Source organism: Papio anubis, chromosome 9, assembly GCF_008728515.1.
Source record: "Papio anubis isolate 15944 chromosome 9, Panubis1.0, whole genome shotgun sequence".
NCBI lineage: Eukaryota > Metazoa > Chordata > Mammalia > Primates > Cercopithecidae > Papio > Papio anubis.
Window position 1 is genome coordinate 28,527,334 of NC_044984.1, and position 19,742 is coordinate 28,547,075.

The 19,742-nt window shown below is 39.7% G+C and overlaps 1 protein-coding gene across 4 annotated transcripts in view; it reads right to left on the bottom strand.

Moving 5' to 3' along the window:
* Positions 1 to 19,742, bottom strand: part of TMTC1 (transmembrane O-mannosyltransferase targeting cadherins 1) — a 284,687-nt gene that overhangs the window by 98,864 nt on the left and 166,081 nt on the right. For all 4 annotated transcript variants that reach the window (XM_031650377.1, XM_031650376.1, XM_031650378.1 and 1 more), the window contains one exon: positions 4,784 to 4,905. In XM_031650377.1, coding sequence (XP_031506237.1) covers positions 4,784 to 4,905 — 122 coding nt within the window. The remainder of the gene's footprint in view (positions 1 to 4,783; positions 4,906 to 19,742) is intronic.

Consider the following 19,742-nt stretch of genomic DNA (forward strand, 5'->3'; position numbering starts at 1 on the left):
TTCTGTCCCTTTCATCCACAGATTTCAAAGTGCAAATGAGAGGAAGGTGATATTTCAGACCTTTTCTGAGTTGAGATGGAGGATCAGAAGCCACAAGATTTAAGTGGCTTGTTCATTGTTAGGCATAAAGGTGGAGATGAGAGAGCACTGTTGGTCTGACTCATTCTGCATTTTTCTTATAAAATGGTCAAATCAGCCCTGTGGGATCGAAGGGACTCACCCGGGCTTCAGTGAGGCTGGACATGACTTCTGTGAAATTTATGCGTGAGCATCTAAAGCTAGGATTTGGCTTCATAATAGCTTGAAACAAACATTTGATAAGTAGAAAGTTCACCTTCCTCAGAAAGATTACCAATTGAACCTTCGACTTCATTTTCCTATTGTTCACTAAAGTTTCTGAGACAATACAGAATTTTTGCATAAAAGTGATGATCTGTATTTTCAGGATGTCATTGAGAACACCATATATATATGTATATGTATATGTGTGTGTGTATATATATGTACAGTATATGTATATGTGTGTGTGTGTATATATGTGTGTGTGTGTGTGTATATATATATATATATATTTTTTTTCCCCCCTCAAAAGAGCCTGAATACTAACACTGTGGAAAAATGGCTGTTTCTTGTCAAGGTCAGGATGGAAGGAGATTCATGAAGATATGATTCCTGTGTTAAAAAAAAAAAAAAGATTCGGGACATGTTCTTACCATTCTCAATGCCTATATGTACGTTTATTAAATGGGACAGGCATTATCCAGTGCTCTGACACATCCACGGAATGCCTACAGCATCTGTAAAATCCTCTGTGGCTCTGGGGAAGATTTCAGAAACTCTTAGCTCAACTGTTTTGTCATTCTCCATTGAGACGGGGGCAGCTTATCACTGGTAGGTAAAATCTTTTCCTGGTCCCCGTTTTCAAAGAAAACTGTGGATATTTATAAAATGGCTTGATGAAGTCATCAGAGACTCTCTAAAGCCACAACACAGAAGTTTCCTTACCCAGACTTTAATTTCCAACTCATCCTGGACCACCTCAATTGCACAATTTTATATACCAGTGGAATCCAGGGCCAAAAGGAACATAGCTCCCTTGCAGTTTTAGTTACAATGATGACTGTGAAGAAAGATGGATTCATTAGAGGTACAGCATTCCATTCAAATATTCCTAAGATTCCTCTGGTGTCTCCCGAAATCCAAGTTAAACTCTCAAATGAGGTCAGGAAAGCTGAGTGACCTGACCCTTTCATCAGTCCCCAGACCACCTGTAAGGGGCAGGAAAGCACCTCCACCCTCTGCGTAGGTGGCTCTGGCATCTGCTGAGATGGCATCTCTGGAGGGGGAAAGTAGCCTGGCTGGGCACAGTAATGGTATGTGTTAGTCCAGGATTTACTAAGCCATAAAGAGAAACACTCAGAAAAAGGTGACTTAGTGACACTGCTGCAAGGCATAGATGTAGGAACAGTCATCTTTTTAATGAAAACTGGTTTACTGAAATTTATTTTGGGTGCCTCTTTACTGAATTTGCAAATGAAGCAAAACCAAGATTGGTTCCATGAGGCAGGCACTTGCTGTTGGTAATATTGATGCTTTCTTTGTATTCAGCACTTTTATTTTAACCCAAATCAGCTTATTCCTAGAGGAAAAGGGGCATTTTATTCCTAGGAAAAAATAAACTGGAGTCATAGAAAGGTCTATTTAAGATACGGCAGCCTGGGAAGAGCTGGAGCTGGCATGATTCTGGGGGTTGGAGGACACACTGCCCGGGCAAGAGGAACCCCTTACAATAAGATACCCCCAAAGGGTTGGCGACAATACTATGAGCTTCCATAACATTTACCTAAGGTCTCTTCCAAAAGAATCAAATTTAAACGTCTACTTAAAAATTCCAGCCCTGGCCAGGCATGGTGGCTCACGCCTGTAATCCCAGCACTTTGGGAGGCCGAGGCGGGTAGATCACAAGGTCAGGAGATCGAGACCATCCTGGCTAACATGGTGAAACCCCGTCTCTACTAAAAATGCCAAAAATTAGCCGGGTGTGGTGGCGGGTGCCTGTAGTCCCAGCTACTTGGGAGGCTGAGGCAGGAGAATGGCGTGAACCTGTGAGGCGGAGCTTGCAGTGAGCCCAGTGAGCCGAGATCGCGCCACTGAACTCCAGCCTGGGCAACTGAGCGAGACTCCGTCTCAAAAAAAAAGAAAAAATTCCAGCCCTTCACACTGCCTTTATTTCCTCACAAATTATTCTCCTGTATCTAAAGTAGATGACACTTTGCTGAGCTTACAAATCTTTGTCACCCAGAACCCCAAGCTCCTGAAGAACTAGATATTAGGGCCCTTAGAAGTATGGAAGCTTGATTACCACGTGAGTTGAGTTGAAAGTCCTTTACTATGTTTAGATTTTCTTATTATTTTGTAATTGAGAAGAACACTAAGATGTTCCTATCAGGGAAGCAACATAGTCTGGAAGGTAAGAGATCTGTAGTAGACAGGGATGTGTGTTCCAGCTCTGCCACTCATCAGCTATACCAATTGGGGCAAGTTAACTAACCTCTCAGGGCCCAAGTTTTATTTTTATAAAATGGTAATAATGTTATCAGCTACCTCAGGGAACTGATATCAACAATAAAAATACTTAGTATTTATTGACCATATATAATGCAAAATACTTTCAAAGTTTTATATATAATGATCTCATGTTTTTAAATTTATTTTTTCTGAGACATGGTCTGGTTCCGTCACTCGGGCTGGAGTGCAGAGGCACAATCATGGTTCTGTCACCCAGGCTGGAGTGCAGTGGCACGATCACGGTTCACTACATCCTCAACCTTCTGGGCTCAAGAGATCCCCCACCTTAGTCTCCCGAGTAGCTGGGACCACAGGCACTTCCCACCACATCTGGCTAATTTTTTGCATTTTTTGCAGAGACAGGGTCTCACCATGTTGCCCAGGCTGGCCTCAAACTCCTGGGCTTAAGTGATCTACAGGCATCAGCCTTCCAAAGTGCTGGGGCATGAGCTACTGCAGCCGGCCCTATAATGATTTCATTTGATGATCACAATATGTCATTGAGTTGGGTGCTATTACTATTCCCATTTCATACAGATGAGAAAACAAGCTTAGAGGAATCATGATCATGTTTAAGCCAGAATTTGAATGCAGGCCCTCTGACTTCAGGGGCAGGCTGTGACCCACTACTACACTGTGAATTACTTGACATAAAGAATATAACATGCTTAGAATAGTGACTGAAATATAATAAAAATGCAATAAAAGTTTTGATGTAATTAATGATAAAATAGCATTAATGAATACAATAGTATTTATAAAATATTAAGACCTATTAAATGCTTAATGTGAGATATTCCATTTTGTTAATTGGCAGTTAACTCTTTGGGGGCAGACACTGAGATTCACTTATTTTTATAGCTTTAGATTTTAGTAGAGCATTTATGGCAGAGGGGCTGTATGAATATCTATCAAATGAAGAATGATTCCATTGGAATCATCAGTACTACAAAGAAAAGCTAAGATATATTCAACTGGTCTAAGCAAAAACATATCTAGAACACAGATTGATGCCACTTTTTGGCCTTCTATACTACAGGTACATTCCTTATTATTGGCAAGCCTTCACAAGACTCTTATCTTAAACCATGTAGAATATAAAGAATTGTGTTGTATTTTTGTTCTTATTGAATAGTATTTATCAAGCACTCATCTCCTTCCCAAATTGGGCAGAAGACACAGTGAACGATTAAGGGCTGCTTTCCCCTTAACTGAATCAAAATCGCATGCTGCAAAGTCTTAAGAAAGCTGTTAGGTATTTGGTTTGAAGGAATCAAAGATTATGAAATTCATTTCTAATGATATGTGTTTTAAAATTTCTAGTACAATATCATAAATAAAAAATACTCATTCCCTCATAACATTTTGGTTTATGATACTGCCTTTTAGGAAAGCTCATACTTATAGAAGAAGAATGAGCTTTCCTGAAAGGCAATATCATAAACCAAAATGTTAATTTTAGCAAGTTTACTAAAATCTCCACTGTAAAAATGAGAAAATCGGGGGGCAAAAAAAGCTTTGTGTCTTGTTCAAGGTGAGTCAACCAATAAATGGCAGAACCAAGACTTGGTCTCCTGATTCAGTGACATTTTCAAGCATCTGAAAAGAAAAGTGGCCTTGGAACAATGACATTTGAATAAGACAAGAGAACAGACAAGCTTCAGAACAGTTCAAACATTCTAGAGCTAAGTGGCATTATGTAATCACACACATTTGAATGTCCTTTCTAGTTTCTAAATCGTTGTTCTTTTCCCAAGGACAAATTTTCTTGAGATTGCTTCCATTTTTAAATTGAAGAAAAAAGAGCAAATGAAAGAAGTTAACTACAATCATGCTACTGAACATCATACTTTCACGCAAGTCAAAAAACATTTCTAGAAAAGTGTTATAATTCTGTTTAATAACACACATTTAGACATAGATGCAGTGATAAATGATAAATGATAACTACTAAAATCCTGAATATACTCAAGTCAATATTTCACATTTAAACTATAAAGTTTGCAACTGAAGGTAAACCACTGTAAACAAGAGTACATGTGTGGACATTTGCTCTCATCCAACCTTCTGTGTGGCTGTTTTTAAAGCTGAAGTAATAACATCCCATGTCCCATGCGGATCTAATGGTCTGCACATAAAAGACTGTCTCTCTGGAACTATCAATGCTGGTGACAGAGGGCAGGTCTCATAGGAGGAAGTCACGTGCAATAGTTACCTAGGCATGTAAAGGACTCTCTCCGCCACCACGAAACCCACCCTGAAGAAGAGATTGCTGGCTGGAATGAACGGGAACACCAGGAACAACAAGCCGACTAAAACCTCCTTGTGCTCCAGTCTCTGAAACACACAATAGTGAAGGATACATTAACTTCTGTTGAATTCCACATCAGGCAGCATTTAACCATCTCCTTCATTTTCAGGTTCTCAACGAAGAAACGAATAAATTAGACCAATATAAACCTATTGACCAGCGTGCTGAATTTAACAGAGAAAGCCGATAGGCTAAAATGGCTGGCGTGTCAAAACACACACATGTACCCCGACACACATTTGCCACCCAGAAACGTGGATATTGGCACAATACAGTCAGTGACCGCTATTTGTTGTTTAGGGCTGACTTTGGAGCAACCCTACTTCTGGGTTCCGGCTCCATTCAGAAACCCTGTCTTTCCAGACACCCCATTCTCAAAGAGCAAAGCAGCTGGCTAAAATCAAACACAGTAAGGCACTGCAGAGAATGTAATTATTTCTTCCCAAAATATAATATATTTTCTTTAAAAAATTCACCAGGAGAAGCAAAGTTTAACATCAAGACAATCAAATACTAATGATAAAATTTGGGACGCCAATAGAGAGAGAATCATTTGAATTGTAGTGTACCTTCACACCTCTCAAATTAGGCTGGCAAGCAAGTATTTACTCCATCGATTTTTTTGAATAAAAAATCATTATAATAATTCATTAAATTGACAAAGAACTTCCTCTGTTATTATATATATTTATTTGCAAAGATTGTTCTGTCACTTATAATTAACAGAAAAAAACTTCTGTTTATTACTGATAATATGTTGCAACGACATTGTAAAAACTCATTTGTATTTCCATGTGTACTTATGGTATAGACATATTTGAAAAGAGTTATATTTAAAACAGATCTTAATGTACTGGAGAATATGTACTTTTTAAGTTTAAGAAAAAAATCAAATAGACTGTCCATATTTCAACTTCTAATGTTCCCTTTAAGCATTTTAAAGTCTATTACTTTTAATAATTGGAAAAGAATAAGTAAAAGAATTTCATAAATATAAATAAAATTCCCTAATAAAAGCTACAAATAGTTTAACTATACAAAGTATAAAGATTTTAAACATCTTGGGATACTTGTCACCTTGATGTTATTAAAATCTTTGTTTTACTGACTAAAACATATAGCGTAATATAATTTCTGAGAGTGATTCCATATGATTGGACAGTTGCCCTGAAATAATTAATGAGTCTATAAGTAATGATCTCATTTTGACCTAAAGGAACCAGAATTTAAAGGAAGAAAAAAATAGATTATGCAACAAACCTTCAACTCATGATCTACCAAAACTGACCAAAAAGGGTAAAGAAAAAAAGAATGAATTCATTTTATTTAGAAGCTGCAAGCTATCTTTCTAATTTAGACTATACTTTGAGTTTAGAAAGCACATTTCAATTTGAGAATTTAAACTGTACAGTTTATTTATTTGTTTACATTTAAATTTTTATTTTCAATTTGGGGTACATGTGTAGGTTTACTACAAGGGTATATTATATGATGCTGAGGCTTAGGCTTCTATTGTTTCTGTCACTCAGAGTGAATATAATACCCAATAGGAAGTTTTTCAGCCCTTGCCTCCCTTTCCCCTCTCTCCTTTTGGAGTCTCCAAAGTCTATTGTTCCCATCTTTATGTCTGTCTGTACCCAAGGTTTAGCTCCCACTTATAAGTGAGAATATGTGGTATTTGGTTTTCTGTTTCTGTGTTAATTTGCTCAGGATAATGGCCTCTAACGGCCTCCGTGTTGCAGTAAAAGATATGATTTTGTTCTTTTTTATGGCTACTTAGTATTTCATGGTGCATATGTACTACAATTTCCTTATCCAATCCACTGTTGATGAGCATCTAGGTTGACTCCATGTCTTTGCTATTGTGAAAAGTGCTGTGATAAACACATAAGTGCAGACATCTTTTTGGCAGAATGATTTTCCTTTGGGCATATACCCAGTAGTGGGATTGCTGGGTTGAATGGTAGCTCTATTTTTAATTTAATGAAAAATCCCCAAACTTATTTCTGCAGTGGCTGAACTAATTTGCATTCCCACCAACACTATATAAGCATTACCTTAAAGTACATAATTTTTTAAAATCTTCACAAGAATCCTGCATATCAAGAGCAAGTATTTCTTCTTATAATTGAAAAGAGATCCTAAAGAACCAATGTCTTGTCAAATGTTCCTCATTTACTCCGAGCTTGTTATTGAGTAGTATGTTGCTATTCTCTTTTTATAGGTGCACTTTCATAGAGATAGTTGATCACTTCTTTTGACGCTTCAAAAGCTAAAATACCTTTTACAAAATTATTCACATGTCTTCCCAAAGAAGCTTCTAAAGAGAATGTAATACACCCTAGTAATTCATCCTAAGAATTAAGAGTGCAGGTATAGACAGAACAATGATCAGGCTGTTATCCATGTTCCTAGATACCATTTTACCCAACGAGCCACCTCACAGCCCCTCATCAAGGTTATTGGGAAACAGCCCTCACTGGGGAGCTGAAAGAGGCTTCTCTTTATATCCCCAGTATCACACCTTCTTACCCTTCCAAGCAAGGCACCTTCCTCACTATGGTGTGTGTTGTGTTCACTTTTTTTTTTTTTTTGAGACTGAGTCTGGCTCTTTCACCCAGGTTGGACCAGGTTGGGAGGCGCCTTCATCTCAGTGGAGGGTGTCAGTTGGGAGCACAGCCAACCTCCCTGCCTCCCCCTCACTCACCGAGACCCGTAGTGAGCAGGATGCCCATGGCACTGATCGCTGCGGGGGATGTGGAGATGGGGGAAGAGTCAAGGAGCAATCAGCCTCCCCCAGAAGTCTGATGTGCACATGGAAAAGCCACAGGGCTGTGTGTTCATCTGTTCCTCACCAGGTTCTTCGGACACCAGCACAGTCTTTATTTCCTTCATGACATCATTCTAGTTGTAATTACGTGTGTAACTGGGTGTTTACTGCCTTTATTGTCTGTCTGTCTCACCAGAATGTGAGCTCCATGAGCACAGAGCACTCGTCACTTGTGTTCACTGGTGCACGACTTGTGCTTAGCTCAGTTCCCGGTGTGAGTATTTGCTGAATAAATCAATTAAGTGAATAAATGTATCAGGCAGTATACAGAGGAAAAAACTGGGTAGAAGAAGGGGAGTAGGCAGAGAGGGCTTTTTGGTGGAGGTGACATCTGGGCTTGAAATATCAATAAATGTTTACAAGGAAGGCAAATTTGGGAGTGAGGGGTGGTCACAGCTAGACACATTCTTGGGAGAAGATATGTAATGTACAAAGCAGGGAATAAGACTGGACATGTCAGCAGGTGGCAGATAATGAGCGTTTTGCACATTTTGCTATGGAACTGACCTTCCCCTAAAGGCAGTGACTAAAGGGTCCCTTATGCATAGAAAGAAAAGTGAGTGAGTGTTCAGGGTCCACGTCCAGACTCAGGTAGTGACCCTGCCACCAACACACCAATGGTACTTGGACAGGCAATATTATCCCTTCCATCCTCAAGGTGCCTCAACTATATAGGGAGGCAAGTATGCCTGAGCGTTGAATGCAGTTGGGTCATTACAAAGATGTCTTGAGAACCTGAAGTCCATTTTTTGGGAGTTGTGAGCTGTGAGCTTACACATAGCCCATCACCCTATCCTGCTAATCTTGTGGGGTGTTTTCCTTCATTTTAAAACAGGAAATTGAAGACAGTGGCGCCGTGCCTAAACTCAATAAAGTTTCATTATTTTATTTCATTTTGAGAAAATTAATACTCATGAAAAAATTTCTATTTTCAAATTAAATGGATGACAGTACTCTCTGTCTTTCCTCATCACCATTCAGTCAAGAGAGATTAAAACTATTCAAGAACAATATACTTATTTGAATAACAAGTCAATCTGCCAAGCAGAGAGTTGTAAAGTTGGGAAAAAAGTGCTTCATGGACATGGCTAAATTTTCTAGAATGAGACAGACTGGGAGGGAACCCGATTCTGTATCCCGTGGATCACTGATGTGACAAAATTGACTAAATAATTTATAGCTCCTTTTAGCCTAATAGATTCAGATGATACCCTAACAAAGTATGAGGAGAAAAAAGAAGAAATTCATGGCATTTTCCAAAGTACACATGGGCATTCCTTTTTAGGACAAAAAACAAATGGAAATTCACTTATTCCCAAAGATACTAGGGAGGGAAGAGATACGAGAATTAGGACAGCAAATAATACAGCCATTATAATACATGACATTTTATTAACTGCAACTTCAGACAAAATAATTTACTTCTCTGAGCTTTAATTTGGTGACCAACTAGACAAAAGAAAAGGAATTGATACCTATATACGTGTTATATCTGTAGGAAAAATGTGTGATCGATTTGCTATTATAGGTGTTAAGTTTGATTTTTCTTTTCTGGTTGGGAAGAAGAGAGAAAAGCATCCCCCTGGGCTGAAAGGAGGTGAAAATCCTGTCTTAACACCCAGCTGGGGGTGCTGAGAGGGTGGCTCAGTCACCATCGGCACAAACACACATCAGGCCAAGCAGCTAAGGGAAGAGCAGGGCTTTTCTCGGAGCGGTAAATTGCCTCAGAGGAAATCCAGCTACTGAACCTGTCTGGCCTTGTAGCTTCTGGTTTATCCCCTCCTCTTCATACTTTCAGTTCATCTTTCAAAGTGCAGTTCACAGACAAAGACATGCGCGTGTGCGTGTGGGCACACATACTTTGATACACATGCATGCACCCTGGCCAGCAGTGTGTGGGTGTTAATAAAAACAGGGTTCCTTCCTGCCCAGTTCAACACAGACGATACACACTGCAGGCTGTTCCCTTCCAAAGAGGTGGAAAATAGGCTTATTATAGTAATTATTGTCATTATTACTATTTTTTTCTCGCCTCTAACCAAGTTTCAGAGAAATGGCACATTGCATTTAGGGCACAAGTGTGTTCACATGATTCTAAGTATTGCACAGCTATATTTCAATCATAAGGATTTATTTGGCAGCCCTAGGATCTAGCTGTCTGCCTCCAATTTATCAATCCACAGGGAAGCTGATGACAGTAAAGCTCCCCTCTTCAGCCCTGGGGTTAAGGCATTTGCCAGGCTGACAGCTAGTATGGCTGAATACTTATTAGGTTCTCCTTTTTATATCTGTTTTTGGGTCTACTTCCTCTGTTAGACTCTGGATTCCTTGATGGTAGTCACCAATGCATATTTAAATTTATCTAGATTCCTGGCACAACACCCCTACTGCTATCTACAGGAAATGTAACTGTCAGCCTCCATTTGAGCAAATCCAGGTCTCAGGTTTATTTAAAATATTGTGAACTTTGAATCCACAAAAGCCCTTATGTTTACTGAGGCTATCAAGGTTGAAGATAATACAGACTGCATCTGATGGATGGGAAACTGACTTCATCTTCAACATTCTAACTCAGAAGCCAAGAAGAACGCTTTCAAGACCAGCATGGGCCATATAAAGCTAGAGGAACAGAAAGCGCCTGGCTGTTTTTGGGCAACTGGATTCTGCCTGAGCTCTGCACAAATATGCCTTTATCTCACTCCCTCTGGGAAGCTGCACTGAGCCCTAAGCTGCCCTGTGGCCTACCTGGATTTCACTGCTGTGTCTGCTTTCATTTAAATTTTAACAGCCTCTCCCACCTCCAACTCTGGCAGTGGCCAGGCTCACCTATCTACAGGCACAGCTTCCGTTGGATTTCTCTCCATGGCGACAGCTCTCAGCAGGTGCTGGGTGGCTGTTCCCCCCCTCCGTCCCTTCAAGCCATCTGGTAGGTGTCACCATTGCATGTGGCTTCTCTAATACTACCCATATCATTGCACATGATCCTTTCATAAACTCTCTTCAATCACCTTACTGACCGTACCACGTGTTTCCTGCCAGGACTCTGATGGATTGACCAGCAGAGTGAGAACACGGGTACAGGGGAGAACTGTGGACTCCAAAAAAGGATCAGAGCTCGGGCTGGTGTGAGCTGCTAGGAGCCGGCTCCAGCACACCCCTGGCTTGGTCCTGTACATCACACTCTTTGCATTACGTTTCAGCCCTTGAGCGAAGCACCCTGTTTAAGGCCATTGATGCTATAAAAATTTTTAAATGTTATATCAAAATAGTAAAGAACAACATCAATCTGAGAGAGCTCTGTTATCTGGCAAATGGGGTTGAAACCAATCTCTCAGTAGCTGGAGAAGAGGAAGTTTTGAGTGTTTACTGCTATGACAATGATTAAATGCAACAGACCACTTCTTATGACTCAAACAAGATCTAGAATCTGAGCTCCACGACTGTAATGTGGGGACAAAGGGAATCCTGTGGCAGTCTTATGGGTAAAAAGAGTAAGGAAAGTTAAAGCCGATTCTCAGAGCCTGTTACAGCAGCCACACACCTTGGTGAGAGGGATCCTGATTCAGGCCCCAGTGGTCACAAGGCCACACTGTGAGACGTTTAGGGACAGTCCTCCTGTGACATGAGCACAACCCACATCTGAAATGTAGACATGGAAAGGTGCCATTTACATTTTTTTTTCTCTTGTCTGAAAATAATGTGATACACTGAGTTGGGACAGAAAATGGCTCAGGTTCGGGATCTCAACAGTAGAGCTGCCAACCCACACTCTCTAGTTGGCTCAGGCTGGTGATATCATTTCCTCACTTTCATGAGCTCTAAAATTTACTCATAAATGCACAGGGAGTAAATTTTTAAAAGGGGAAATGAACGAAGAAATTATACGCCCTCAGAGACAAAAGTAGACTTGTATACTTGATGTCTTCCCCAAGCCAATTTAAACATTGCTTTTTCCCATGCCAAACCTTCTTTGCCAAGAGGCACTGCCAGATGCACTAATGAACAGAGCACCGAAGGCCGATTAAAATCAGAGGATTTATAAACTGACATTTTAGATTTCTGGTCTTTGGTTCTGAACTTCATTTTTTTTTTTTTTTTTTTTTGCACAGAGCCTTTTGTTTGATTTGTTTTTAATCAACAGTCTGATCCTTCTTGCAAACACCAGTTCCTGAGATTAAAACGTCTTATCTCACCACAGCAATTACCGTTCAGAGTTAAGTGAGGAAGAATCATGAAGCTCTCTGATTGCTTTACTCTAATTGAGAATAAACTAATTCCTAACTTTACATGGAAATGTAAGTTATATTCTGCTTAAGTGTGTATTTAAGTGTTAAAAAAGAAAAGCAAAAAACTTTTAGAAGGCGCTTTATTGAAAAATATCAGTCCAGTGCAAAAATTTCTATTCACTTTAAATTAAGCAAGCACTAGTGAGGAGATAAGGGAATTAAGTAAATTAGAAAAATGTTAGTGAAGAAATATTTTCCTCATTAGAATGTAACTATTACAGGAATTTATGATGACATAGAAAAAGTCAGAAATGAACTTTCTTCATTTCTGTGGTTCTGAAAAAAAATGGAAAAGGCATTAGAAAGCTATGCATTGAATTTAAAAAGTGTGACGAAGACTAGAGAGATGGAGGAGAGCTGTAAGCCAAGACATCTTCTAAAGTCCGGTTTAACTTATAAATTATTATATGTGTGTTTCACACAGATGGGGCGGGGGGCCACCCAGTAAGTTGCAAGTGGTACAGGATGGAGGAAAAGCAAATATCTTTCCAGCACATACCATACGCCAGACACTTGACTTAAACGGGCCCACTGAAATCTCATGATAATATTACAAAGTAGGTATAATTATCCCCATTGTTGTAGGTGAGGAAATTGAGGGCCAGAGAGCATGAGAGACTTCTCTTAGTTGATCCAATCAGTAAGAAGCAAGGGTTTCAAACTGAGGTCTGAGTCACTCCAAAGCCTGTCCTCTTCCCACAGTCCAGGTGACTTTGGTATCCAAAGTTAATGCTAAGTGTGGGGAGAAATTTCAGCTTTCTCTACCATCTGATTTCATAGCAGAAACACTGACGACAGATGCATCCCAGGAACTGGAGGTGGCCAAGTGAGACACCGCTGAGGATCTCTAACAGAGGGTGCCATTGGTTTACTTTGCCAGATAAATGCAAGCACAAGATTGCATTCTACACTCTACAGGGATGCAACAGGATCTATGGCACAGAAGACGTATTTCTTGTCAAGTACTCTGAATGCATGTGTGAGTGGTTTGAAATGGTTCATCCACTTACCTTTTTTTAAACAAATTTTTTTTTGAGATAAGGTCTTGCTCTGTCGCCCAGGCTGGAGTGCAGTGGTGCAATCTCGGCTCACTGCAACCTCCACCTCCTGGGTTCAAGCAATTCTCCCATCTCAACCTCCCGAGTTGAGATTACAGACATGTGCCATCATGCCCTACTAATTTTTGTTATTTTTTTAGTAGAGACATGTTTCCACCATGTTGGCCAGGCTGGTCTTGAACTCCTGACCTCAAGTGATCTGCCTGGCTCGGCCTCCCAAAGTGCTGGGATTACAGGCACGAGCCACTGCACCTGGCCTCATCCACTCATCTTGACACCCATCCTCTGAAAGAATGGACCTATACATGTCCTCTGATCACAGTGGGATAAAACATAATTTATTTCACTGATCTTAGTCACTGACTTGTAAGTCGATATTATATCTGAGAGAGCTTGAGGGGAGGACAATAATCACTTCTGACATATGACATCAAACACTGCAATGAAACTGCCCTTCTTAGTAAGGAAAGTGAAGGAGCATCCACATTCTAGTGACCACAGGGCTGTAACGAATAAGCTAAGTGGACAGGAAAGTGGGTCAAAGGCCTTCTAAATTTTAAATCTACACACATTCCTAACTTGTTATCATTCTAAGCTTCTCTCTGTAATATTCCACTGTTTATGATAAATTTTTCAGGAATGTAACACTGTGATCATCACTTCATCTTGTAACATATCTGTTATAGTTTTACTCAGGCAGATGGATTTGGAAAATCAAAAGAGTGATTCTGCTCTAAGAGATATATGTCCATGTGCATTGAGATCCAAGCGAGTGGAGTGACTCGGAAGAAAGGGGGGCTTGAGTGAGATACACCTAGGACCCCCATCTGACACCCATGACTTCAGAGGGAGGCCGTGGCCTGAGGTGCACTAGATGGGTGACTGTGAGAACCAAGAGAGAACATCTGGGCAAAAGCTCAGCCATGTACTGGGAACCTGTCTGGAGTAGTGGGTGGAGAGAGACAGACAACTGCATAGGTGTCAGGGCTTTGAAGCATCATGCTTAGACCACATCCAGCTTTGATTGGCAAAATGGAGATGACTGTGGCAATGCCACAGAATCCTAGGTCAAGAACTCTAACTTAATAAGGGGACCCAGTGCGGAAGGGAGGTAGGAGTGCTAAATCATTTTATTGCCTCTCTAAGGATTCAATTAAGAACCAAGATGGATTTAAACATACAATAAAGCCATGAATGAATCTAGCCTTGATGAAATGGAGGAAAGAAAGGAAAAGGATAAATCAGATACATTTTCATAAATCATTTTGTTCCTAGGAAACTAGGAAATATCCATGCCTGGGAGAAGTGGTCCTCTACCTATGACTATAGCTCAGATGTTTCTGTTAAGAAGATATCCCTCAGGCAAAGTCTTCTACAGCAGGATGATCACTTCTTTTCTGTTAAGAAAGTGACAAAATGTTTTACTTTTTCACAAAGCAAGTCACACTCACCAAAATGCATGATTCATCTATCCACTTGGAATTGTCATAAAGAAGACAGTCCCTTTGTTCTATAATCTAAAATTAATAAGGAGAAAGAGCCATAAAAAAGTACACATAGTTTCACTCTCCTAGAGAAGATCCAAATGTTTTAGAGCAGCACTTCCTAAAGATAATCATCCATCCTACTTTATCGAACTACAGAGATATGTTTGGTTTACTTCAAGGATGCTACACATGAATGTAACAAGAAGTATAGTAAGTCTTCTCTTAAGAGGTAAAAGAAAGAGGAAAAAAAGATGAGATTTACTTGCATGATTGAACTTCTAGAGGAATTACTATTCATGGTAGAGTTGATTCCTGTTATCTGTTAATGTACCCATCCAAAATCAAAATACCTTCTATAATCAAAACATGTTGCATCTCACTGGACAAGACCCACACCCCTGCTTCTGAAACATATGGTCCTAAAAGCCTGATGGATCATTTTGTTTCCACAAAGATGGTTAAAAGGCTCTTTTCACAAATAACTGACATGATGGAATAACTATCTTCCTTCACTTTGAACTGTGTTTTCAAACAGCCTACCTGCCACAGCTTAAAAGGGCGAATCTAATGGACTAATGAAATGTGGCACAGGATGGAAACAAAGGTCCCTATGTTTGGAAATGGTATAAAATGCTTGTAATTTTCTGAGTTCAGACAGGCACACACCTGTCTTCATCATTTCAGAGCATGGGAGATGCATGCATAAAAAGACTGATGTTCACCAAATCACAACAGCTCAAAGATCTCAAGTGTATAGAAAAGAGAAGAAGGTTTACACGATCTATATGAAGCTTGACATACAGATAAAAGTAAGAACTTAATTCAATAGTCACTAGCTGGGAGTTATATTTTTCTTGGAAAAGTCTCACAAGGGAGTAGAAAATAAAATGTTTTAGACAAAGAACTAACTTGTTTCCTCAACAAGCCTTGGCGTTAAATTATTCCCCAAGTGAAGACATTGTCATTGTGAGGACCAAAATCTATAATAGGCAGAAAAACAGGGCTCACTGGCCAAAGTCACCCAAAGCAGAAGGAATTGTGGTGGACTGGAATGGAGAGAATTTTCAAACCAATGCCAGGGAAGCTGCCATTCATACATGTTCTTCCCAATTAATCACTTTTTCATACCAAATGCCAGAGTCCTGGGTTATAAGCTAACAAGGCCAATTTGGCCATTTAAAGTTGCCAGGTTCTTCTGTAAATACTGGTGGCCTCTGGCAATTGAAAGCAGATGGGATACAAAAATGAGAGGAAGTCTGAGAAGAAGTTCTGTTAAAAGTGCAGCCATTTCTTTAGCAATCACACACTGGCTTCTCAGGGAGCTCCAGGAAGTCCTTTCTCTGTCCTCCAGCTCTCCTGTAAGAACCTTCCATGAAAGGTTCCCGCTGAGGTGAATGTAACACCGTCCTGAGGCAGCCACATCTCACTTTCTACTGAGATAAGGTCAAGAAAACTCCGTCGAGTGCCTTCTTTTAAATCATGTTAAGCAGGTGAAGACATAAGTTTTTAACTTATTTCAGTTAAAAGAAAAAATACATGTGGAGAGATATATATGGTGCTACTTTGGTCTTGCTTTGGAAGCTGCCACTTATTAATAATATACCAATGAAGGAGTTCTTCTAGGTGAAACTTGCCTCCCCAAACTGTAACATTTCATGAATGGCCTTGCAGGGTTCCTCATCCATCACGATTCCCAGCAGTCACAGACACTGTTGTAACAAACAGCTATATACGCATTTCTAATTACAGCCTCCATAGAATGAAAAATACAATTGGTTTCAAGTTCTTAGGTTACTGTTGCCTTGTTGGAAACTATAACTTTAAAAGGAATGGTTTCAAAGGAATGCTTTTTCAGGTGGTATTGCTAAAAAGGTAATAATATGAAAATGTTTTTGTTGATGCTGGGGTGGCGGTTGTTTTTGGAGGTACAAAGAAGGCAAACAAGGAAACGTGTAAACATTGCCCAAAAATGAACTCTCAAGGCCCAGTGACCCAGGCACCTTTGTATATCAAAGTCGATACTTCCCAAAGTACGTTGCAAGAACACTTACCCACAAGTTTTCCAAATTCAAATAAGTTTGAGGAATGCCATTTATGATACACCCCTTTTGGAAACTCACAAGGCTTAGAGCAACATAAAAGCTTTGTGAAGCCCCCCAGTAAAGAAATATGTTTAACTTTTTGAAACCTAGTGCTTGTGAAATGCAGAACTGCAGAATCTTTATTTAGAGTAACCTTACTTAATGGTCTGTATGATGCTGTGACATATTTTGAGAAATGCTGGTACAAACTGCTCTAGCAGAATGAAGTTAAGAAAGGTTTTCACTTTAGGAGTTTCTATAACCTACCCCCCAAAAATCAACCCACTGTCTGGCAAACACAATTTCACTGATCTCAACTATAGTCATCACGCTACAGTTGAAACACATTTTCTGGGGCCAGGCGCGGTGGCTCACACCTGTAATCCCAGCACTTTGGGAGGCTGAGGCAGGTGGATCACCTGAGGTCAGGAGTTCAAGACCAGCCTGACCAACATGGTGAAACCCCATCTCTACTAAAAATACAAAAATTAGCTGGGCATGATGGCAGGCACCTGTTATCCCGGCTACTTGGAGACTGAGGCAGAAGAATCGCTTGAACCCGGGAGACAGAGGTTGCGTTGAGCCGAGATCGCACCACTAAACTCCAACCTGGGCAACAAGAGTGAAACTTGGTCTCAAAAACAAAACAAACAAACAAACAAAAACATTTTCTGCTGCTCAGCCCTTTGTAGAGATGAAGAATAGCTGATGGTCATTTTCTACATTAAAAATCACTATACATTTAGAGAACGTTGTTAAGCCATCTATCTGCATAGTCTTGACTCTAGCTGAGATAAATGCTGAGCACAGGGAGACTTCTTGGCATCGTCAAACCATATCAGTGTTTATAAGGATAATATTCTCATGGGTAAGGTGGATGCAATGGAAGTGGAGAAAACTAAGCTCTTCAAGGCAGCCCAGGTCGTCTTATATCTTTATTCTCTATACTCTTAATATTGTTTGAACCAATGAGTGCCCAATTAAATCTCTAATGTTTTATCTTACTGTTTACCACTATGTTTTTCCTCTCCAAATGCACTGTCCTTTACTTACATATTCCCTACATATTTCTTCTGCTTGTTTCAAAAATGTCTGTCAGTTTTTAAGATCATTTTCCATTTCCATCACACCACGGGGTATGTGGCGGCTCACTCCAGTTAGTCATGCAATTAGTCATGCCTCTGCCTACAAGAGACACAAAGTACCAGGAGCAGGCAGGCAGATGACGAAGGGAACCATCAGACACTTCCACCCCAATTCACGTGCTTTGTCAAAGCACTCTTGAAAATTTTCCCATCCTCATTGTGGTTCTCTTGGAAAAACCTGGTCACTGATTATTCATTTGTTCAACAGATATGTTTCATTGCTATCTAAAAAGATAGTCTCTTTGGGCACTGTACTTACTTAGAGGCAAACACTTAAAGAATTTAGCAATCAATCACTCCCATCTCTTTTGTATTTTCCAGGTACTAGTCTAGGCTCTTGGGAAAACATCAGTAAACAAAACAGATGACAGAGAGAGAAAATCCTGCCTTTCCAGAGAGGAAAAGAGAGAAAGAGACCATGAGAGAGTGAGTCAGCGAGCCTGGTAAGGGGTATCTGTTATATACAGATTGTGGGCAAGAAACGGAGTGCAATTCTAAACACAATGGTAGGCTGCACTGAGAAGGTGGCAATCAAGCAAGTCTTGGAGAAGATGAAGGAGTCGGCCACAACACTCATTTCACAGTAGAAAATGAGTTAGGAAGTAGCGAGGGAGATAATGGAGTGGGCACTGGATGGGACCAGCACATGTAGAACTTGTCAGGTCACTATAAAGGTGATGACTATTATTACTGTCAGAGAAATAAGGGACCATCAGAAGATTTTAAACACAAGAAGGGCATGATCTGACTTACATTTTAAAGTAATCACCCTGGCCACTGTGTTGAGGAATAGACTGGACCTTGGCACAAGGGTAGAAGCAGGAAAAATGGATAGAAGGCTATGGCAATAATCCAAATGAGAGATGACAGTGGCTTGGACAGGGTAAAAAGCAGTGAAGGTGTTGAGAAGCCGTCAGTGTCTAGATGCATTTTGAAAATATGGTTGACAGAATTTTCTTGATGGATGAAATATGAAATTCTAGACAGAGAAAGAGAAAAAAGGAAACCCCCAAAATTTTGGCTGAGGTAACTAGCAGAATGCACTGAGATGAAAAATGCTATTGAGGCAACACACTGAATGGGTAAAGTCAGAAGTTAATTTCAGAATGTTGAATTTGAGATAATAGTATGGAGATGCATGTATATAGATGACACTTTCCTTATTGAACAACCCTAGGTCCTACATATATTATTTCACTTATTTTTATTATATTACAGGTGAAAAATAATTTTTAATACTCATCAATGTTTTTGCTATGTAATAATGTAGACATATAAACATTAAAGCTCATATTACAAACTTGTTTTCTTTCTAATACTCTATGCTTCCTCCTTAGCCAATGCACATGTAAAAATAAGGAATTTTAGACTTTTTTTTTTTTTGATGGAGGGATGATTCTTCCCAGGGTTGTATTTATCACCCTTGCACTCCCTTTATAGGCTCCTCGGGCATTGCACTTAAGCTAATCTTAACCTAAAGAATCTGACAATCAATTGTTATAGTCTCCTCTGTGTTTTCCAACTCAGTAAACACTTTCCAGTAGGCTTTTTGTCTAAAGGGACTTGTTTTAGCTGCTTTTATCTCTGGGACTCCTAACTGCATATTTCAGGGTTTTCTCAGAACAAGCTGGAAAAACGTGTGCTCCTTTAAATAGAAATGTCATGTTCTGGATGGAAATGGAAAGGACAGAATGCTTCTAGATGTTACAAAAATATCTTCTGACCTTTGTAACAGTTTAAAAGCAATCAGAAGCATTGTCTGCTAAGTGTTAAATGAGCTGTTTTTATGAAAATATGAATCATTATGAGAAATAACAAGTATAAAAATGAAGATTCCTTCTCAAAAGGTGGCATTTGTTCTGAGTAAAGGCAAATAATAATATAGACTATGAAATCTCACTGAGAATCACAAAGCATCCAAATCAGGGAAAATAAACTAAAGCTGTTAGTGATGTCTAATAGCTTCTTCTTCCATT